The 23,274-nt window shown below is 46.6% G+C and overlaps 1 protein-coding gene across 1 annotated transcript in view; it reads left to right on the top strand.

The window, feature by feature from the left end:
• The first annotated feature begins 1,421 nt into the window (after nucleotides 1-1,421).
• The window catches only part of LOC140070292 (vomeronasal type-2 receptor 26-like), a 35,555-nt gene continuing 13,702 nt past the window's right edge, over nucleotides 1,422-23,274 (top strand). The window contains exons 1-2 of the mRNA XM_072116645.1: nucleotides 1,422-1,471; nucleotides 1,978-2,266. Coding sequence (XP_071972746.1) covers nucleotides 1,422-1,471; nucleotides 1,978-2,266 — 339 coding nt within the window. The remainder of the gene's footprint in view (nucleotides 1,472-1,977; nucleotides 2,267-23,274) is intronic.

The raw sequence follows: 23,274 nt of genomic DNA, 5'->3' as shown, positions 1-23,274 counted from the left end.
CATGCAGGATATCGGGCGCAGGATCTTAGTGACTCCCCGCACAGCGCATTATACACGGACACTGCACTTACATGCACCAGGAAGAAGAAGGTGAACTCCAGGGACCTGAGCAGGGAAGCGACACATGCAGGATATCGGGCGCAGGATCTTAGTGACTCCCCGCACAGTGCATTATTCACGGACAATGCAGTTACATGCACCAGGAAGAAGAAGGTGAACTCCAGGGACCTGAGCGGGGAAGTGACACATGCAGGATATCGGACGCACAATGTTAGTGAATCGCGGCACAGTACATTGTCGTCGGACAATGTACTTTCGGGAACTCCTCCGAACGGGTAAGTAAATGTGCCCCTATGTTCCTGTTAGACCCCATTTTCCTGCCTCTACCAAAGCTAATCCTCTACAATACATACATTTGCTTTTGGTTTTGATGATGCACCAAAATCACTTGGTACTCTAAACCCTTTCATAACATAATACTATCCTGTTCTGTAATCTTTCCTCTCCAGAGCTTAGTATTAAGTACAAATTTAAGTCTAAAATTTTGCCTTCATTTTTTTACATTTGCATTTTTTTTTCTTCCATATAGTCATACAAGAGCTTGGGAAAAGCATTATTTACTCTAAGATATTATTCAGTGCCCCATATAATGTACTGTGACATAGCTAAATAAAAGAAAATTTAAAAAGAACACGAAAAAACTTTTTACCTTTACATGGTTTCATTTTTTAATGTCATGCAAAGAAGTAAGATTTATTTTGAATTTTTTGAGATTTTTTTTTAAACTTTATTTCTTTGTTTTACACAAATCTTAAGAAATCTTCACTATCACCTACCTGTATGGCAAGTATTTGTTTCTCTTGAGGGTCACAGCCTTCCCTTCACACCTAGAAAATTATATTTCCCTTCCCTTCCTTGGTTGAACTTGATGGACAAGTGTCTTTTTTCAACCCTATAAACTATAAAACTGTGAAACTATGAAACTATAAACCATTGTATCTAAAGGATAAATGATGCAAATCAGTCCTTTCTTTCAATGATCTTGGCTGTTGAGTGGGATTTCCCGGAGTATTACATGTTAGTTTAAAAGCAGGGGTTAAAATAACAAGAAGCTTCTACAGTATCTCAGGAGGAACAATTCAACAACTGACACCAAGCTTCCAGAGTGGACACAGAGACCACTGGGCGATAGGCCCTCCAGCTCTCCTTATGAGCTCCATGGACACTGCCCTCCGTTTACCCAACAATATTGTTATTGTTCACCTCCCCTAAAAGCAATGTTTTTAGAAGATGCTCTTTTGAGTAGAAACATGTCAGGGCCAGTCTTAGGAACTTGTCAGGGCAGGAGCAATTTAGGGGACTTGTTATAGTATATACTTTCTATCCCTCCACCTTCGGTAACTGACTACCCGATTCTCTCCATGACTCCATACGACACAGGTGAGAAGGACCATGCTTATCCAGAGATCTGGTAAGATGTATGATTCCCTTTCCTTGTATTATTGCCTTACACTGGATTTCTGTATTAACTCATTTTTCTTTATTGACATATATGGACATTCCACCCAGTTGATTTCTATTGGTTTGGTCCTGATATTCCAAAAATTACTTAAAAATAAGGACCAGACGATTAAACAGTGGGTGCAATCTCTGAGATCCAAACCCTCGTCACTGCTGTAGAGGCTCATGGAAAATAATCATCCGTCATTGTACTGCACGGGCATTAGTCTCCCCCCGGCCGGGTTGGTACATTATACATTACATAACTGTTTTACCTTTACTCTACAGCCGCCACCACAAAAAAAATTCTAAATTACACTGCACATTTTTATTACAAAATTACCCTATAGGTGAGGAGTGCGACTGCATGGAGAGCATCAACCTCCAACACATATCTATGTCCTACATGCAGATGGTGTCCTCCCGACACTTCTTTACCTACTTTTAGGCTTTTCACATTCTTCCTTTATTTTGCAGTCTCCACGCTCCTTACTATAAGAATCTTGTGTCTTTCTTTTACGCTGTTGATGAAATCAATAAAAATCCTTTAATTCTCCCAAACCTGACTCTGGGATATCACATCTATGACTCATGTTCAAACCCCAAGAAGGCGATAAGGAGCATAATACAAATATTATCTGGACCCGGAAATGCTGTCCCTAATTATTCCTGCACCCGGAAGAAGGCTGTAGGTTTTATCGGAGATCATTTCTCATCCAACACTTTACCAATAGCTCAGCTCCTGGGGATATATCCGTACACACAGGTCAGTCATATGGTCATGTTTGATGTAAATTAATATGTACAACAATATATTATATGACTTCTCCGGTACTGATCCAAAGTTACAGCCTCCTATCAGCTCCTCTTAGCTCTTAGCAGAATCATACAGAACATTAAGGGCAATTAATGACAGGTACTGATGTGTATAAAGCACTTGGGGTGAGATAGAAACTCCCTATAATCTCCTGCATCATCTGTGTCTCAGATAGGACATTATAGTCAAGTACTTTATAAAAGTTCAGTTACTCTTTAGTCTTTAGTTTATCCCAGTCTCATGAAGACCTAAATTATATTTTTAGCCTTTGTTCACTCCTTGCTTGGGATGTATTTTATCTTAAAAGAAATCTATAACTGTGAATCAACTTACTGCAGTGGACCCCATGGTAGATTCATTATGGCTGTATCTTCCCTAAACTGTGTTTTATATACCCCAGTAAGGAGTCTTTGTCCTCAAAAAAACCTTATTTTATTTATATGTAAATTACCAGCAGAGGTGTGGAGGAGCCTCTGTGAGGTACGAAGGCTAAGACTATTCCATACCCCGAGTAGTCCTGGAGAACCACCGTCCTGCATGCCCATGCTGCTTGTGAATGTGGTGGCGGTGAATAAGTAGAAGCTCATGTTCCCCTTCTGACTTCACAAAGACTCCCTAAGACACCAGCAGCCACTGCATCTTCATGGTCCATGCAGCCCCATTCACATGGCCCATGAACACACAGGGAGGTGAGTCTGCAGGGCTACTTGGACTATAGAATAGTCTTTGGGTCTGGAGCTCACAGAGGATGTTCCAGGCCCCGTGTAGCCTCTGCAAGCTTAGGGTTGATGCAACCATGAGGAATCTACCATGGGATCTCCATTAGTAAGTAAATTATTGATGCTAGATTTTCTTTCAGTAATCTTGCTGTTTGTATTTTATCATGGGGGGGGGGGTTAAAATCTCATCAAATTCTTTATGATGTTTACTATGTTGGTGTATATATTTTTAGTTGAAAACTTTTTGTCAACCACCTTGAATTTAACTTTGGTCCAATTGAACTTATGTCTGATAAAACTCAGAACTCAGATTATCAAATCCATTGTTTTAATTCCATCATCAAATTCCATGAGTAGATAAAACTGATTGGTCATTTAAGGTTACTAGATGTCATATATAGAGAACAACAAACTCCAACTTTTCATTAATGCAGAAGACAACCTATTGAACAAGTAAAAGTATGTTTCACCTACGTTTATAGAGGAGACTCCTATTATTAGGGACAGGAGGAAATCTTCAATAATTGCCCTTTTTAGGGCATTTTAAAGTACTGCAGTAGGCTTCTAATATACTGCTGTAGTGCAGAGATATTTAGTACAGTAATACTTGGAAAGACCACACAGCAATATTTACTGCATCATCAAGCAAGATCCTGAATGTCTTATCTCTGTACAAGTTGCAAATTGCCATCAAACATATTTTGATTTGTAAAAATGCTTCTGTCAGTGAATCGTGTGCATCAATACGTGGTTCATAAATTTGTTGTTGTCAGTGTATAACAGTAATACCTTGATCCTAAAGATGCTATCACAGTATAGTTTGGTACTGGTGGTGGCCAGGAAGAAACATCAGCGAGAAGAACAAGCAAAAGTGGCAGGGTGCAGCATTCAGCAAGTAGCCACCTCATCGTCTTCTACTGCCCATGTCCGGGCATCCAGGAAACAAAGGCCACTCCACAGGTTGGCTGCAGTGTGGCATTTTTTCTCACAGAATTCAGACGACAGTACAAGAGTCATTTTAATGCTGTGCCACCAGTCCATAGAGAATGGCCAAGGTCTTAGCAATCTGAGCACCTCATGTATGACCAGGCACCTGCAGAGTAAACATGAGCTGCATAGGCTGATACATTGAAAAAAACCTGGAAACACCTATCACTGGCCTAACCTTTTCCATAGTCTTCCAGTTCACAAGGCTACTTGTCTCCACACTAAGGAAGGATGTGACACCTCCAACACTGGTAGAACTACCATTAAAAAGCCTGTCCACCCCATCCAATTAGCTCTTCATCCTTAAAATCGTGGAGAGAAAGCAAACGTTTGGCCCATCCCACAAGCTCAGGTCCTGGTGGTGTGCAAGAGCCGCCAGAACCTTGTGGAAGCTTTGGGTTTGGCCATTTTGACACAAGGGGTTCATTTACTAGGGGCCCAATTCGCGTTTTCCTGACGTGTAGAGATGAGCGAGCACTAAAATGCTCGGGTACTCGTTATTCGAGACGAACTTTTCCCGATGCTCGAGTGCTCGTCTCGAATAACGAGCCCCATTGAAGTCAATGGGAGACTCGAGCATTTTTCAAGGGGACCAAGGCTCTGCACAGGGAAGCTTGGCCAAACACCTGGGAACCTCAGAAAAGGATGGAAACACCACGGAAATGGACAGGAAACAGCAGGGGCAGCATGCATGGATGCCTCTGAGGCTGCTTAATCGCACCATTATGCCAAAACTATGGGCAACAGCATGGCCATGACAGAGTGACAGAATGAAGCTAGATAGCATCTAAAACATCCAATAATTGACCATGACACTATAGGGGACGGCATGCAGAGGCAGCGGCAGCAGCGGCAGGCTAGAGAGTGGCATGGAGACATACCCTAAATGGACTCAGGCTTCAAACCAATGGGTGGCAGAGAGGAACCAAAGGAGGTGAGCAAGAAGCGCTCAAATAATATCGGTACATGATAAAAGTTTGCCAGTATATTTTGTGGATTACACAGCAGGGTGGCGACAAAGTTAAAATGGAAGCCATGAAAACAACCCAAAATTCTGCCTGACACAGCTCGTTTGATAAGGGGACCATGTATGGAGGCAGTGAACTAGTAGTAGATTAAAGGTGCTGCAGTTAAAACTATGTTAGTTGGATCTTGGCATGGAGCTGGCGCTCCGCTGCCAGGCGAGCTTTCGCCAATCCAAGCCCCTGTCTCTAGGCTACTCCCCAAACAGCACTTCTAAGAACCTTTTGTATAAGATCAAGTGTAGTAGCGTTCTTATAAGTTTGGGATATGGCGGGTGAGGGGAATGTAAACAGATGCGCAAGAAGCGCTGAAATAATATTGGTAAATGATAAAAGTTTGCCAGTATATTTTGTGGATAACACAGCTGGGTGGCGACAAAGTTAACAACTTTGATGTGGAATCCATGAAAACAACCCAAATTTCTGCCTGACACACCTCGTTTGATAAAGGGACGATGTATGGAGGCAGCTATATGGACGACTTTTGGAGGTAGCAATGGAGACAACGTGTGGAGGCTGCTATGGAGACAATTTAATTTGGATAGTGCCTGTATGTGGCAGTCCCAAAAAGTTTTCAAACCAGAGGAGCAGGTAGGTGGCCCTCCAGAAAAATGAAATAGATTGAGTGCCTGTACGTGGCAGTCCCAAAAAGTTTTCAAACCAGAGGAGCAGGTAGGTAACCCTCCAGAAAAATGGAATAGATTGAGTGCCTGTATGTGGCAGTCCAAAAAAGTTTTCAAACCAGAGGAGCAGGTATGTGGCCCTCCAGAAAAATGGAATAGATTGAGTGCCTGTATGTGGCAGTCCAAAAAAGTTTTCAAACCAGAGGAGCAGGTAGGTGGCCCTCCAGAAAAATGGAATAGATTGAGTGCCTGTATGTGGCAGTCCAAAAAAGTTTTCAAACCAGAGGAGCAGGTAGGTGGCCCTCCAGAAAAATGGAATAGATTGAGTGCCTGTATGTGGCACTCCCAAAAATTGTTTAAAACAGAGGACCGGGTCGGTGGCCCTCCAAAAAAATTAAATGCATAAAGTACTATAGCTAGAGCCAGTGGGCCCTGTCAAAAAATAGCCAGTTTCCTCTGCTTTACTGTACAAAGAGGAGGAGAAGGAGGAAAATGAGGAGGAGGAGGAGTGGATCAATTATTCAGGTTGAGCTTCCTTCACCTGGTGGAGATTGGAAATTATGAGAAATCCAGGCTTTATTCATCTTAATAAGCGTCAGCCTCTCAGCGCTGTCAGTCGACAGGCGTGTACGCTTATCGGTGATGATGCCACCAGCTGCACTGAAAACCCGCTCGGACAAGACGCTAGCGGCAGGGCAGGCAAGAACCTCCAAGGCGTACAGCGCCAGTTCGTGCCACATGTCCAGCTTTGAAACCCAGTAGTTGTAGGGAGCTGTGTGATCATTTAGGACGATGGTATGGTCAGCTACGTACTCCCTCACCATCTTTCTGTAAAGATCAGCGCTACTCTGCCGAGACTGAAGACAGGTGACAGTGTCTTGCTGGGGTGACATAAAGCTGGCAAAAGCCTTGTAAAGCGTACCCTTGCCAGTGCTGGACAAGATGCCTGCTCGCCTACTCTCCCTCGCTACTTGTCCCGCAGAACTACGCACTCTGCCGCTAGCGCTGTCAGAAGGGAAATACTGTTTCAGCTTGTGCACCAGGGCCTGCTGGTATTCATGCATTCTCACACTCCTTTCCTCTCCAGGGATGAGAGTGGAAAGATTTTGCTTGTACCGTGGGTCCAGGAGAGTGAACACCCAGTAATCGGTGCTGGAATAAATTCTTTGAACGCGAGGGTCACGGGATAGGCAGCCTAGCATGAAATCTGCCATATGCGCCAGAGTACCAACGCGTAAGAATTCACTCCCCTCACTGGCCTGACTGTCCATTTCCTCCTCCTCCAACTCCTCTTCTTCTGCCCATACACGCTGAACAGTGAAGGACTCAACAATGGTCCCCTCTTGTGTCTCGCCAACATTCTCCTCCTCTTCCTCCTCATCCTCATCCTCCTCCACCTCCAACTCCTCCGATATGCGCTGAGAAACAGACCTAAGGGTGCTTTGGCTATCAACAAGGGAATCTTCTTCCCCCGTCTCTTGTGACGAGCGCAAAGCTTCCGACTTCATGCTGATCAGATAGTTTTTCAACAGGCCAAGCAGCGGGATGGTGAGGCTGATGATGGCGGCATCGCCACTGACCATCTGTGTTGACTCCTCAAAGTTACTCAGCACCTGACAGATATCAGACATCCACGTCCACTCCTCATTGTAGACTTGAGGAAGCTGACTGACCTGACTACCAGTTCTGGTGGAAGTTGACATCTGGCAGTCTACAATCGCTCGGCGCTGCTGGTAAACTCTGGATAACATGGTCAGTGTTTAATTCCACCTCGTGGGCACGTCGCACAACAGTCGGTGAGCGGGCAGTTGGAGGCGGCGCTACACTGCCCTGAGAGTGGCAGCATCTGTGCTGGACTTCCTGAAATGCGCACAGATGCGGTGCACCTTCGTGAGCAAATCTGACAGATTGGGGTATGTCTTGAGGAAACGCTGAACTATCAGATTTAACACATGGGCCAGGCATGGCACATGTGTCAGTCTGCCGAGTTGCAGAGCCGCCACCAGGTTACGGCCGTTGTCACACACAACCATGCCTGGCTTCAGGTTCAGCGGTGCCAGCCACAGATCAGTTTGCGCCGTGATGCCCTGTAATAGCTCTTGGGCGGTGTGCCTTTTATCGCCTAGGCTCAGCAGTTTGAGCACCGCCTGCTGTCGCTTAGCGACGGCACTGCTGCTGTGCCTAGAGCTACCGACTGATGGCGCCATGCCCACGGATGGTAGTTCGGAGGAGGAGGTGGAGGAGGGGTGGGAGGAGGAGGAGGCATAGTAGGCCTGAAACACCTGGACCGAGGTAGGCCCCGCAATCCTCGGCGTCGGCAGTATATGACGCAGGGTCAGACTCGGTCCCAGCCTCCACCAAGTTAACCCAATGTGCCGTCAGCGATATATAGTGGCCCTGCCCGGCAGCACTCGTCCACGTGTCCGTGGTCAGGTGGACCTTGTCAGAAACGGCGTTGGTCAGGGCATGGATGATGTTGTCTGACACGTGCTGGTGCAGGGCTGGGACGGCACATCGGGAAAAGTAGTGGCGGCTGGGGACCGAATACCGAGGGCTGGCCGCCGCCATGAGGTTGCGAAAGGCCTCGGTCTCTACTAGCCTATAGGGCAGCATCTCCAGGCTAAGCAATCTGGAGATGTGGACATTAACGGCTTGGGCGTGCGGGTGGGTTGCACTATATTTGCGTTTCCGCTCCAGCGTCTGGGGTATGGAGAGCTGAACGCTGGTGGATGCTGTGGAGGATCGTGGAGGCGACGATGGGGTTTTTGTGGCAGGGTCCTGGGCAGGGGGCTGACTATCAGCTGACACAGGGGAAGGAGCAGTGGTGTGCACGGCCGGAGGTGAACGGGCTTGTTGCCACTGAGTGGGGTGTTTAGCATTCATATGCCTGCGCATACTGGTGGTAGTTAAGCTAGTAGTGGTGGAACCCCTGCTGATCCTGGTTTGGCAAATGTTGCACACCACAGTCCGTCGGTCATCCGGTGTTTCCTTAAAGAACCTCCAGACTTCTGAAAATCTAGCCCTCGCCGCAAGAGCCCTCGCCACGGGAGCTTCACTAGTTGACACATTTGGCGCTGATGCACCAGCTCTGGCCCTGCCTCTCCGTCTGGCCCCACCACTGCCTCTTCCAACCTGTTCTGGTCGAGGACTCTCCTCCGTCTCAGAAGCACTGTGTTCACCCGGCCTATCAACCCAGCTTGGGTCTGTCACCTCATCATCCTCCGATCCCTCAGTCTGCTCCCCCCTCGGACTTCCTGCCCTGACAACAACTTCCCCACTGTCTGACAACCGTGTCTCCTCATCGTCGGACACCTCTTTACACACTTCTTCCACTACGTCAAGAAGGTCATCATCACCCACAGACTGTAACTGGTGGAAAACCTGGGCATCGGAAAATTGCTCAGCAGCAACCGGACAAGTGGTTTGTGACTGTGGGAAGGGTCCAGAAAACAGTTCCTCAGAGTATGCCGGTTCAAATGCCAAATTTTCCTGGGAGGGGGCAGACTGGGGGGGAGGAGGCTGAGGTGCAGGAGCAATCCACGACATCACCTGTTCGCACTGTTCTGGCCTCAACAGTGCTCTACCACGAGTCCCAGTAACTTCAGACATGAACCTAGGGAGTGTAGCTCTGCGGCGTTCCCCTGCTCCCTCATAAGCAGGTGGTGTCTCACCCCGGCCAGGACCACGGCCTCTGAGCCCTGCAGTAGTTGGACGCCCACGTCCCCGCCCTCGTCCTCTACCCCTAGCCCTCGGGTTAAACATTTTTAAAATGAGAGTTATAACTTTAATTTTTTTTAAACTTTTTTTTGTGTTTTTTGTTTTTTTTTGTGTTTTTGAGTTTTTAAAACCAAACGATGCTATCCTATTGCTATGGCTATTTTCTAGCCAAGTATGAAAGCACACTACTATGCCAGATGAGATGACGCTGAGTTATTAAACAAAATGAACGTAAAATAAAAAAGGAAATGGCAGACTGTGCCTAATTGAAATCCAACCCCTAATAAATTTTCCCACTTCGGTCTTTGCGATGGATATGTGCGTCACTAAGCGCAAAACACAGCGGTCGCAAGTCTCACTACAAATTGCTCACAATTGGCTAGTAGATGCACTGCAGCAAGTATAGCCACCAGCAGATCAACCAGAAATCAAATATATAACGCTACTGTAGGCGTAAGTAAGCCGTTTGGATTCTCCTATGGCTATTTTCTAGCCAAGTATGAAAGCACACTACTATGCCAGATGAGATGACGCTGAGTTATTAAAAAAATAAACGTAAAATAAAAAAGGAAATGGCAGACTGTGCCTAATTGAAATCCAACCCCTAATAAATTTTCCCACTTCGGTCTTTGCAATGGATATGTGCGTCACTAAGCGCAAAACACAGCGGTCGCAAGTCTCACTACAAATTGCTCACAATTTGCTAGTAGATGCACTGCAGCAAGTACAGCCACCAGCAGATCAACCAGAAATCAAATATATATAACGCTACTGTAGGCGTAAGTAAGCCGTTTGGATTCTCCTATGGCTATTTTCTAGCCAAGTATGAAAGCACACTACTATGCAAGATGAGATGACACTGAGTTATTAAAAAAATAAACGTAAAATAAAAAGTAAATGGCAGACTGTGCCTAATTGAAATCAAACCCCTAATAAATTTTCCCACTTTTTTGTTTGAGGTGGATATATGTGTCACTAAGAGCTAAACACAACGGTAGCAAGTCCCCCTGCAAATTCCTCACAATATGGTACTAGCTGCAAATAAAAAAAAAAAGTATAACGTTATTGTAGCCCTAAGAAGGGCTGTTGGGTTCTTGGAGAATCACTCCTGCCTAACAGTAAGCTAATAGAACACCCTAACGCTTTCCCTGACCAGCAGCAGCTCTCTCCCTAGCGGCATCCAGACACAGAATGATCCGAGCAGCGCGGGCAGCGGCTAGTCTATCCCAGGGTCACCTGATCTGGCCAGCCAACCACTGCTATCGACGTGTAAGGGTACCACGTCATGCTGGGTGGAGTGCAGAGTCTCCTGGCTTGTGATTGGCTCTGTTTCTGGCCGCCAAAAAGCAAAACGGCGGGAGCTGCCATTTTCTCGAGCGGGCGAAGTATTCGTCCGAGCAACGAGCAGTTTCGAGTACGCTAATGCTCGACCGAGCATCAAGCTCGGACGAGCATGTTCGCTCATCTCTACTGACGTGTTACCCGAATATTTGCGATTTGTGCAGATTTTCCCTGAATTGCCCGGGGATGTTGGTGCACGCATTTGGATTTTGGCGCATCGGCGCCGGCATGCACGCAACGGAAATCGGGGGCGTGGCCGAACGAAAACCCGACGGATTCGGAAAAAACGCCGCATTTAAAACAAAAAATGTGTTGCGAAAATTACACTTACCTTCACTAGGTATTGGCTGGTGAATTTCAGGGCATTCCAGCGCACCTCCTGGGAACTTCAGCGCAGCAGCGCCACCTGGTGGACGGCGGAGGAACTACCTTAGTGAATCCCGGCCAGACCCGAATCCACCGCAGAGAACGCGCCGCTGGATCGCGAACGGACCGGGTAAGTAAATCTGCCCCAAGTTGTTATCAACTTGGTGGTGCAAAGGTTCCAGACCAATTTGTAACAGCTGCAGCTTCAAATGCGTGCAATTTGTTTGCATTTTTGGTGTTCATACACTGCTGCTGTTCATCTATCTGCACTGTAGAAAAACTTTGACATGTCCCCCACTACCTTATTTGCAATGTACCAACTAGTTGAACACAGCAGCAGGCAATTGTGGAATACCAGCTCCAAAACACACAGGTGAGTAGAAGGAGTGACTTTACCATCAACTGGACCTGTATGAGGAACATTTACTTGGTGCTGCACAGCTTCCAATATTCCACCAAATTGGTGGCATATGACATATGGTTAGAGACGATGATGCCATTGTCGTCTCTACCATACCCAACTTTCATCTCCTTAAAAATCTCTTTAGGCTATGACAAAGGAAGTCATGGTGGCAGACTAGGTACATGAGGAGGAAAGGTTGCCAAAAATTTGAAGTGCACTATAATGTGGATACTACTGGGGAGTTTCCATTGCACATTGAGAGCTCAGTTGCAACACTAGGAGGTGATGAACCTGAATTTCCACCAACTCACTCATCTATAGTTGTGGAACATAAAAAGAATTTAGCACTGAAGTCCAGCTCTTCCTGCCGTGAAATGCTCAAAAAGATTCCACTCACTGTAATTTACATCCCTACACCCAGGGACACTAGTTACCTCCTCTCCTGCAGTCTGGTGTGTGATATCAATCACAGCAGATGCTTGTAGTGGCTGGGCGGATAGGAAGCTTTATTACAGGGCTAAATACTCCGCCTACATGACTTTATACAACTACATCTCACTTAAGTCAGTTTTCTAGGTGTTGCCACCATACTAGGCCCTGAGAGAAACATGATCAGAAAGGTGTTTAGCTACTTGGTACTGGGCAAAATACAGGTACCGGTTTGTTAGGTCAATTTCTGCTGCCAGGTTCCTATATAAGGTACTGTGAGGGAATAGAATCCATTTTCTCTTTTGTTCTCACACCATGTCTTTACAAAGACCCCTATGCTTAGTACCATCCCCCGCGCACACAGATCATTTTACTATGATACATCTTGTTCAAGGCAATTGGAATGCGATCATGCTCAGTAAGTTTCTTTGTCCCAAGAACCTATAAAAACTCTCTCTGCTACCTAAATAAAGTGGAATGCTCAAACACATGAGGGTCACCGAGCAGCTCGTACTATACAATGATATGGACCAACATCACATCAGAGATGGGGATATTTCCATAACAACCTGGTGCCGAGAAACCCGGGATGAGACTGGACCACTGCTTGAAGCTTACCAGACAATTTAGGGATCATCCTTTCAGGACAGACAGACCATGCAGCTGCACAAACAAAAGGTAAGAAGCTTACTCTTACAATTTGCTCTGTCTCTCCTTGTTTGGATTGTCCCACGTCCAGTGAGTTGCATGCCTATATTGCCCAGTCCAAAGAATCTTGTTATTTTATTTTGAAAACTCCATGTGATGTGTGGTAGGGTATATGGGTATTGTGTGAGTTTGAACATATGTGTTTGATAGCGCTTTATTGTGATACTGTACTGTACTGGTTTTAGGAATGTAACATCCTAGAATAGCCCTTACCTAAAGAGTCAGCCTTGAAAAGTAGTGGGAGATATAATATAAAGAAAATAAAACTTAGCTTTTATTTCTTAAGTTTAAAATAAATAAGACAGAACTCTAAGTGCACATTCAATTGTTCCTCTATTCCACTGCTAATCCTTGTGCATGCACATAAGTGTATTGCTGCACTATATGGATAAAGAATAGCAGGGGATAGATAACAGGAACGACAGCAGGGATGTGATTATAGATTTGCTCACAACCTTGCTGTTTAGTGAGGCAGTGTAGATACTACTATTTGCAATATTCTTTTTGCAGAATAGTAGATGCCAGATTCCTGCAGGTTGGTGTCCTGCCTAATCCAATCTACAAAAGTAGTTTGTGTATAGATTGGAAATTGGTATACTGACTGCCACTACTGGCTAACAGTGTAGATGACCAGAGTACCGATCGGACAGATTGATATTCTATCCTCAGTTTATTCCCAGCTACTATAGGCTGACTGAGCTATATTCATACTGTCTGAACTCACTGTCGCTATGAGTGGCTAGACTGCCACTGTGGTTCTGACTGCCTCACTACTAAATAACCCTAGGACCCGACGCGTTTCTTTTGCCATTATCATCAGGGGTCTTAAAGTTTGGCATGATATATTAGGGTTTAAAACATGAAGCTGCGTGCGGTGTGCACGCCCGGCATAGTCGTGGCCGTGGCGCGCGCCCATATGGCTCCGCCTAAATACAAAATCCTGAGCCCGTCATCGCTAGCGAGCCCCCTTCGTTGTCCAATCGGGTGTCTATGCGTCACTCATGACGCGTCATATATGGGTGTTCCAGCTTAACCAATCGGGCACTAGGGGAGGTCCCAGTCTCTCCCGGACACTCCTCTCTCCGTGAAACGATCCATAGAATTACTGTACAGGTCCTAGTGACATGTCGGCGATACAGATATCGCGCGTGTGTGCAGCCGCACATGTAGATACAGGTCCTGTTGTCATGGGGACCGGAGTACTGTGACCGGACCTTAACAGTATGTATTTCTTCTTCTATATAGTGTGCATTACTTCTACACGTGCCGGATCTTCCCAACTAATAAGACATCCTATGGTAACAGTATCAAGGGTTCATATCTGATTTTGTAAAACATTTAATAATTGGAATAGCACTGCTTCCAGTGCCTTTATTGCAGGTTCACTGGCTGTCATATAGCAATATTTTAGGTCATAGATTGGCTCTTGAGATGTGTTTAAGTTTTATTTATTTGTTCAATGTTAGCTGTAAGATCTTGTATGAGACAATTGTGTATATGATTTACTTGTCACATCTAGGGAGATATTGGTTAGATTCCAAGTTTAGGAGTCTACTGCCAGTTAAACCGTAGCCCATATTAAGAAGTATATGGAGTATATTAAGGCATACCGGCAGAACCGTAGGGTGACTGTACGAGCAGACAGACAGATCCTCATGTTAATTAGATGGTTGAAGGGCTCCGGGACTGTGACCACTTGTATATAGTGGAGACCCCACAGCTTCATTCAATAAAGCTGGCATAGGATATAAAGTCGTTAATCCCATGGGGTTTCACACACTCCACTCTAAAAGTCCACTGAGCTTCTTTCTTAAGGATCATCTTGTCCCAGTCCCCGCCTCTAGCTGAGGGTCTAATTTCCTCAATACCTCTAAAAGATATAGCTTTTTGATCCCCCTGATGTCGCAGCCACATATGTCTAGCTATGGGGGTGTCTTTGTTATACTTGATATCTAGCATGTGTTCCTGAATTCTTTTCTTAAATTGTCTGAATGACTAGAGCAGTTATACTTGATGGGGAAAAGTTTAGGAAAAAATAAAAATAAAATAAAAGTGGTTAAAACTGCCCTAGGGAAGAGAGACTGTGAGTGTGTGCCGCCACTAGAGATATATAGAAAATTTTGGGAAAAATTGCTAGGTAGGATGAGAGGCAATTCAGAGGGAAACCAGCAGTACAGATCGTGAAAGAGAGAGAGGGAAAAGAGGCTGTAAAAGGATGTCGGAGAATGTAGAAAAGGGCAAGTATGCCAAAAGATGGTAGTTTGTGTGTTAGTAAATGGAAAGGTTCTTAAAAGAACAAAGGTAGGTTTCAGGATAATGATACAAGGGAAATTGCAAGTGGATAGAAGAAAGTGACCAGAGTAGGTTATAAAGAAACAGCCATAGGAAATTGTGTGAGTGTTATGACGATGACGGACAAAAATGTTGGACAGACAAAAGACTAAGACAAAATTCAGGAAAAGTTCTACCTCCACCCTAAAATGGTGGATGAATTGCAGAGTGTATGGAAACAAACGCCCAGACTGGGGGGAGACATGTGTAGTGTGGCACCTAGACCCAACCCCCACACTGGAATATATCCGGTCATGACTAGATTAGAAAAAGTGGGGGGTCTGGAATGTCTCCCCACAGAACAAAGAAATAGTCTTCAGATGTTTCTCCTGTAGAGGGCATCCCAACTTGATATACATTAGTAGACCAGTTGTATGGTGAATAATGCATTGCCTAAAGATCTTTTGATTTGCACCCCCAGTCAGCTCAGCTGTATTTAACTGTATTTGGCTATTGCTGTAACTTTAAAGAACAACTAAGATATAGTACCAAGGGAATAAATGTGGGAGACTGTGCCTGCTTATCTAAGAGTCACCTCTCAGAACTTCAAAGTCCAAAAACCCGGGTAGTAACATATATGTTACAGATCTTGGACTTCTGTGGGGAGAACTCCTGGACGGTTGTGCAGTCCCAATTGGGTTCCCTGAGCTGACCCTTGCCAGATACTGTAGGTGTTATATGAGTTAATTCCATTATACAGTCCTGTAGATTATGGCAAAGGTATAAGATTTGTTTTGTCTATGTCATGTATAGTGCTAATGGTATTTCATCAGAGTTACCAGATGTGAGGAAAGTCCAGCACACAATTGTGGACATTGTTTATTGCAGGTTTTGACCTGAGAAATCTTGTGATGTACAGGCGGTCCCCTACTTAAGAACACTCGACTTACATACGACCCCTAGTTACAAACGGACCTCTGGATATTGGTAATTTATTGTGCTTTAATCCTAGACTACAATCATCAGCTGTAACAGTTATCAAAGGTGTCTATAATGAAGATTTAGTGTTAATCCTGATTCTTATGACAACCCAACATTTTTTTAAATCCAATTGTCACAGAGACCAAAAAAGTCCTGGCTGGGATTACAATGAAAAAATATACAGTTCCGACTTACATACAAATTCAAATTAAGAACAAACCTACAGACCCTATCTTGTATGTAACCCGGGGACTGCCTGTATGTTCAATTAATATCAGAAATGTAGTGTAAAACTTTATAAATACACCTAAAGTTTGAAGGGTGTGGTCAAAAGTTTTAGCAATTTGTGTAGGATGATACAGTGAACTTAGATGTTACAATGGTGTGTTAGATTCCTTCTTTGTTATCCTGGTATGCTGAGACACATAGTACCCCTTGTCTTGGACTCGGTGAACACAGGAGGGGGGAGGGGGACAAGTGTTAGAATGTTAAGAGACAAAAGGAACAATGAGAATGTGTGTTTATTACTGAGGACTGATAACCCTGATGGCCCTAAGCAGATTTTGGGTTTAATTCGCTGCAATTCCTGTAATTGTAATGGTTTAACCAGGAGTAAAACCTTCCCATGATCCTATACTATCAGTCCTATTCAGCAGCTATGATGGAGATGATTATTAGGAGCTTTTTAGGCAGAAGCTATAACACCCCTAGAAGCCTCCTACGTCACTGTCTCTAGTGATGCTTCTGCTCAGTAACACTGTCCTCAGTATGTGCCCCCAGTATAACTGTATAGGTTTATAATAAGGTCTAAGGAATTTGTATGTCTCCTATTATACAGAATTGATACATCAGCATTGGTACCAAAACTGTGTTCTTCTGGAGTATATTGTTCATTTTCTATTGTTTTCATTTAAGTTTAAGCCAAGCACCTCACAGAGGAGAGGAGACAGGCCGGAAGCTCTGCTGACCGTGTGTAACAGGACAACCTGGACCCTTCTTGGTTTTGTATCCTTCTGCTGCCTGTGTAGAAAAAGCTTCTGTAGTAGTTTTGGACTATCCTGATAGTATTTCACCTCTTCATGACTAGAAACCTTGGTTATAATGTGCCCTCTTTATGATGTATTACATTGAATCCAGCTCCACTACTTTTGCTAGATTCAAAGGGGGGGGGGGAGACATGAGGTAGACAGGTTGTATCTAAAATTTTCTATTATTTTAATGATAAATGAACTAGTTAGCTTTTAAAATTTTGTAACTGAATATATCACTAATCTGCATTTTGAGTTTTTTGTAGATGGCTTTAGAAACCAGGAATGAGGTTAATTCTACATCAGATACGCAGTGGTCACACAACATGAGGTAACAAAAGCAGAACCACTCCTAACCTACCTGTCTGTACAGGAGGCAGAGGTGAAGGCACTGATGGAGGGGTGTAAAGTGGCAGAGGGTTAGAATGTGAGTCTTTTGGGATTCCTTATGATTCCTGACTAGAGATGAGCGAGCACTAAAATGCTCGGGTACTCGTTATTCGAGACAAACTTTTCCCGATGCTCGAGTGCTCGTCTCGAATAACGAACCCCATTGAAGTCAATGGGAGACTCGAGCATTTTTCAAGGGGACCAAGGGTCTGCACAGGGAAGCTTGGCCAAACACCTGGGAACCTCAGAAAAGGATGGAAACACCACGGGAATGGACAGGAAACAGCAGGGGCAGCATGCATGGATGCCTCTGAGGCTGCTTACTCGCACCATTATGCCAAAATTATGGGCAACAGCATGGCCATGACAGAGTGACCGAATGAGGCTAGATAGCATCTAAAACATCCAATAATTGACCCTGACACTATAGGGGACGGCACGCAGCGGCAGTGTCAGCAGGCTAGAGAGTGTCATGGCGACATACCCTAAATGGACTCAGGTTTCACCAAAGGAGGTGAGCAAGAAGCGCTGAAATGATTTCCTATGTGAACAAAAGGTTGACGGTATATTTAGTCGATAACACAGCATGGTGACGACATAGTGACCAAGTTCCATAACGTATCTGGTGAAACACCCGAAAAATTAGCCTGACACAGCTCTTTTGATAAAGGGACGACATGGGGAGGCAGCCATGGAGACGACTTCCATGATTAAGAGTGACTACTGGGGCATCCATATTGCTTCTATGATTGAAACTTCAGGTCTCCAGCATGGTGACAGATGGGCCGAGTTCCACTATGTATCTGGTGAAACACCTGAAAATTCCGCCTGACACAGCTCGTTTGATAGGGGGATGATGTGCTGCATATCCTCTCGTGCTCCAGCGTCTGTGGTATAGACAGTTGAAAGTTGCACAAGGAGACATTGGTGGACGCTGTGGAGGATCGTGGAGGCGAAATGGACAGGAAACAGCAGGGACAGCATGCATGGATGCCTCTGAGGCTGCCTAATTTTGGGATGGAGCTGGCGGTCCGCTGCCAGGCGAGATTTTGCCTGTCCAAGCCCCTGTCTCTCGGCTCCTCCCCACCCAAAATGGGCCTGGGGGCCAGAAGCGTTTACTTTGAAAAAATTATAATTTTCAAAGCAGGCCGGGTCGTTTGAATTTTTCACCTAGGAATAATGGAATAGCATAGTGGTTCTATTTTTAATTGTTTTTACGGAAATGGTTCCATGATTAAGAGCGACCATACTGTCGCTCTTAATCATGGAACCATTTCCGTAAAAACAATTAAAAATTGCAATCATATTGCGCTGCTATGATTGCAACTTCAGGTCTCCAGCATGGCGGCGACAGATGGGCCGCGTTCCACTATGTATCTGGTGAAACACCTGAAAATTCTGCCTGACACAGCTCGTTTGATAAGGACCATGTATGGAGGCAGTGAACTAGTAGTAGATTAAAGGTGCTGCAGTTAAAACTATGTTAGTTGGATCTTGGAATGGAGCTGGCGCTCCACTGCCAGGCGAGCTTTCGCCAATCCAAGCCCCTGTCTCTAGGCTACTCCCCAAACAGCACTTCTAAGAACCTTTTGTATAAGATCAAGTGTAGTAGCGTTCTTATAAGTTTGGGATATGGCGGGTGAGGGGAATGTAAAAAGATGCGCAAGAAGCGCTGAAATAATATCGGTAAATGATAAAAGTTTGCCAGTATATTTTGTGGATTACACAGCAGGGTGGCGACAAAGTTAACAAGTTTGATGTGGAATGCCCTGTAATAGCTCTTGGGCGGTGTGCCTTTTATCGCCTAGGCTCAGCAGTTTGAGCACCGCCTGCTGTCGCTTAGCGACGGCACTGCTGCTGTGCCTAGAGCTACCGACTGATGGCGCCATGCCCACAGATGGTAATTCGGAGGAGGAGGAGGTGGAGGAGGGGTGGGAGGAGGAGGAGGTAAAGTAGGCCTTTGAGACCTGGACCGAGGTAGGCCCCGCAATCCTCGGCATCGGCAGTATATGACCAGCCCCAGGGTCAGACTCGGTCCCAGCCTCCACCAAGTTAAGTGTAGTAGCGTTCTTATAAGTTTGGGATATGGCGGGTGAGGGGAATGTAAACAGATGCGCAAGAAGCGCTGAAATAATATCGGTAAATGATAAAAGTTTGCCAGTATATTTTGTGGATTACACAGCAGGGTGGCGACAAAGTTAACAAGTTTGATGTGGAATCCATGAAAACAACCCAAAATTCTGCCTGACACAGCTCGTTTGATAAGGGGACCATGTATGGAGGCAGCTATATGGACGACTTTTGGAGGCAGCTATGGCGATGACGTGTGGAGGTAGCAATGGAGACAACGTGTGGAGCCAGCTAAAAAGACGACATGTGGAGGCTGCTATGGAGACAATTTAATTTGGATAGTGCCTGTATGTGGCAGTCCAAAAAAGTTTTCAAACCAGAGGAGCAGGTAGGTGGTCCTCCAGAAAAATTAAATAAATTGAGTGCCTGTATGTGGCACTCCCAAAAATTGCTTAAAACAGAAGACCGGGTAGGTGGCCCTCCAGAAAAATTAAATACATAGAGTACTATAGCTAGAGCCAGTTGGCCCTGGCAAAAAATAGCCAGTTTCCTCTGCTGTAGTGTACAAAGAGGAGGAGAAGGAGGACAATGAGGAGGAGGAGTGCATACATTATTCAGGTTGAGCTTCCTTCACCTGGTGGAGAATGAAAATCCGGAGAAATTCAGGCTTTATTCATCTTGATAAGCGTCAGCCTGTCAGCGCTGTCAGTCGACAGGCGTGTACGCTTATCGATGATGATGCCACCAGCTGCACTGAAAACCCGCTCGGACAACACGCTAGCGGCAGGGCAGGCAAGAACCTCCAAGGCGTGTAGCGTCAGTTCGTGCCACGTGTCCAGCTTTGAAACCCAGTAGTTGTAGGGAGCTGTGTGATCATTTAGGACGATGGTATGGTCAGCTACGTACTCCCTCACCATCTTTCTGTAAAGATCAGCGCTACTCTGCCGAGACTGGGGACAGGTGACAGTGTCTTGCTGGGGTGACATAAAACTGGCAAAGGCCTTGTAAAGCGTACCCCTGCCAGTTCTGGAAAAGCTGCCTGCTCGCCTACTCTCCCTCGCTACTTGTCCCGCAGAAGTACGCACTCTGCCGCTAGCGCTGTCAGAAGGGAAATACTGCTTCAGCTTGTGCGCCAGGGCCTGCTGGTATTCATGCATTCTCACACTCCTTTCCTCTCCAGGGATGAGAGTGTAAAGATTTTGCTTGTACCGTGGGTCCAGGAGAGTGAATACCCAGTAATCGGTGCTGGAATAAATTCTTTGAACGCGAGGGTCACGGGATAGGCAGCCTAGCATGAAATCTGCTATATGCGCCAGAGTCCCAACGCGCAAGAATTCACTCCCCTCACTGGCCTGACTGCCCATTTCCTCCTCCTCCAACTCCTCCAACTCCTCTTCTTCTGCCCATACACGCTGAACAGTGAAGGACTGAACAATGGTCCCCTCTTCTGTCTCGCCAACATTCTCCTCCTCTTCCTCCTCATCCTCCTCCACCTCCTCCGATATGCGCTGAGAAACAGACCTAAGGGTGCTTTGGCTATCAACAAGGGAATCTTCTTCCCCCGTATCTTGTGACGAGCGCAAAGCTTCCGACTTCATGCTGACCAGAGAGTTTTTCAACAGGCCAAGCAGTGGGATGGTGAGGCTGATGATGGCGGCATCGCCACTGACCATCTGTGTTGACTCCTCAAAGTTACTCAGCACCTGACAGATATCAGACATCCACGTCCACTCCTCATTGTAGACTTGAGGAAGCTGACTGACCTGACTAGCAGTTCTGGTGGAAGTTGACATCTGGCAGTCTATAATCGCTCTGCGCTGCTGGTAAACTCTGGATAACATGGTTAATGTTGAATTCCACCTCGTGGGCACGTCGCACAACAGTCGGTGAGCGGGCAGTTGGAGGCGGCGCTGCGCTGCCCTGAGAGTGGCAGCATCTGTGCTGGACTTCCTGAAATGCGCACAGATGCGGCGCACCTTCGTGAGCAATTCAGACAGATTGGGGTATGTCTTGAGGAAACGCTGAACTATGAGATTTAACACGTGGGCCAGGCATGGCACATGTGTCAGTCTGCCGAGTTGCAGAGCCGCCACCAGGTTACGGCCGTTGTCACACACAACCATGCCTGGCTTCAGGTTCAGCGGTGCCAGCCACAGATCGGTCTGCGCCGTGATGCCCTGTAATAGCTCTTGGGTGGTGTGCCTTTTATCGCCTAGGCTCAGCAGTTTGAGCACCGCCTGCTGTCGCTTAGCGACGGCACTGCTGCTGTGCCTAGAGCTACCGACTGATGGCGCCATGCCCACGGATGGTAATTTGGAGGAGGAGGAGGCATAGTAGGCCTTTGAGACCTGGACCGAGGTAAGCCCCGCAATCCTCGGCGTCGGCAGTATATGACCAGCCCCAGGATCAGACTCGGTCCCAGCCTCCACCAAGTTAACCCAATGTGCCGTCAGCGATACAAAGTGGCCCTGCCTGGCAGCACTCGTCCACGTGCCCGTGGTCAGGTGGACCTTGTCAGAAACGGCGTTGGTCAGGGCACGGATGATGTTCTCTGACACGTGCTTGTGCAGGGCTGGGACGGCACATCGGGAAAAGTAGTGGCGGCTGGGGACCGAATACCGAGGGGCGGCCGCCGCCATGAGGTTTCGAAAGGCCTCGGTCTCTACCAGCCTATAGGGCAGCATCTCCAGGCTAAGCAACTTGGAGATGTGGACGTTGAGGGCTTGGGCGTGTGGGTGGGTTGCGCTATACTTCCTTTTGCGCTCCAGCGTCTGGGGTATGGAGAGCTGAACGCTGGTGGATGCTGTGGAGGATCGTGGAGGCGAAGATGGGGTTTTCGGACGGGAGGTGTTTGGGCCGTGGTCCTGGGCAGGGGGCTGACAAGCAGATGACACAGGGGAAGGAGCAGTGGTGTGCCCAGCCGGAGGTGAACGGGCTTGGCCCCATTGAGTGGGGTGTTTAGCATTCATATGCCTGTGAATACTGGTGGTAGTTAAGCTAGTAGTGGTGGAACCCCTGCTGATCCTGGTTTGGCAAAGGTTGCACACCACAGTCCGTCGGTCATCCGGTGTTTTTTTAAAGAACCTCCAGACTTCTTAAAATCTATCCCTCGCCACGGGAGCTTGACTACGGGCAACATTTGGTGCTGATGCACCAGCTCTGGCCCTGCCTCTCCGTCTGGCCCCACCACTGCCTCTTTCAACCTGTTCTGCTATAGGACTCGCCTCCGTCTCAAAAGCACTGTGTTCACCCGGCCTATCAACCCAGCTTGGGTCTGTCACCTCATCATCCTCCGATCCCTCAGTTTGCTCCCCCCTCGGACTTCCTGCCCTGACAACATCTTCACCACTGTCTGACAACCGTGTCTCCTCATCGTCGGACACCTCTTTACACACTTCTTCCACTACGTCAAGAAGGTCATCATGACCCACAGACTGCGACCGGTGTAAAACCTGGGCATCAGAAAAGAGCTCAGCAGCAACCGGACAAGTGGCTTGTGACTGTGGGAAGGGTCCAGAAAACAGTTCTTCAGAGTATGGCGGTTCAAATGCCAAATTTTCCTGGGAGGGGGCAGACTGGGGGGAAGGAGGCTGAGGTGCAGGAGCTGGAGGAGTGCCGATTTCAGTGACATGGGTGGACTGCGTGGAAGACTGACTGGTGGACAAATTGCTAGAAGCATTGTCGGCAATCCACGACATCACCTGTTCGCACTGTTCTGGCCTCAACAGTGCTCTACCCAGTAACTTCAGACATGAACCTAGGGAGTGTAGCTCTGCGGCGTTCCCCTGCTCCCTCATCAGCAGGTGGTGTCTCACCCCGCCCAGGACCACGGCCTATGACCCCTGCAGTAGTTGGACGCCCAAGTCCCCGCCCTCGTCCTCTACCCCTAGCCCTCGGGTTAA

Source organism: Engystomops pustulosus, chromosome 7, assembly GCF_040894005.1.
Source record: "Engystomops pustulosus chromosome 7, aEngPut4.maternal, whole genome shotgun sequence".
Classification (NCBI taxonomy): domain Eukaryota; kingdom Metazoa; phylum Chordata; class Amphibia; order Anura; family Leptodactylidae; genus Engystomops; species Engystomops pustulosus.
The sequence above is the reverse complement of the archived record's forward strand: the minus strand, read 5'-3'. Positions and strand labels throughout refer to the sequence as shown.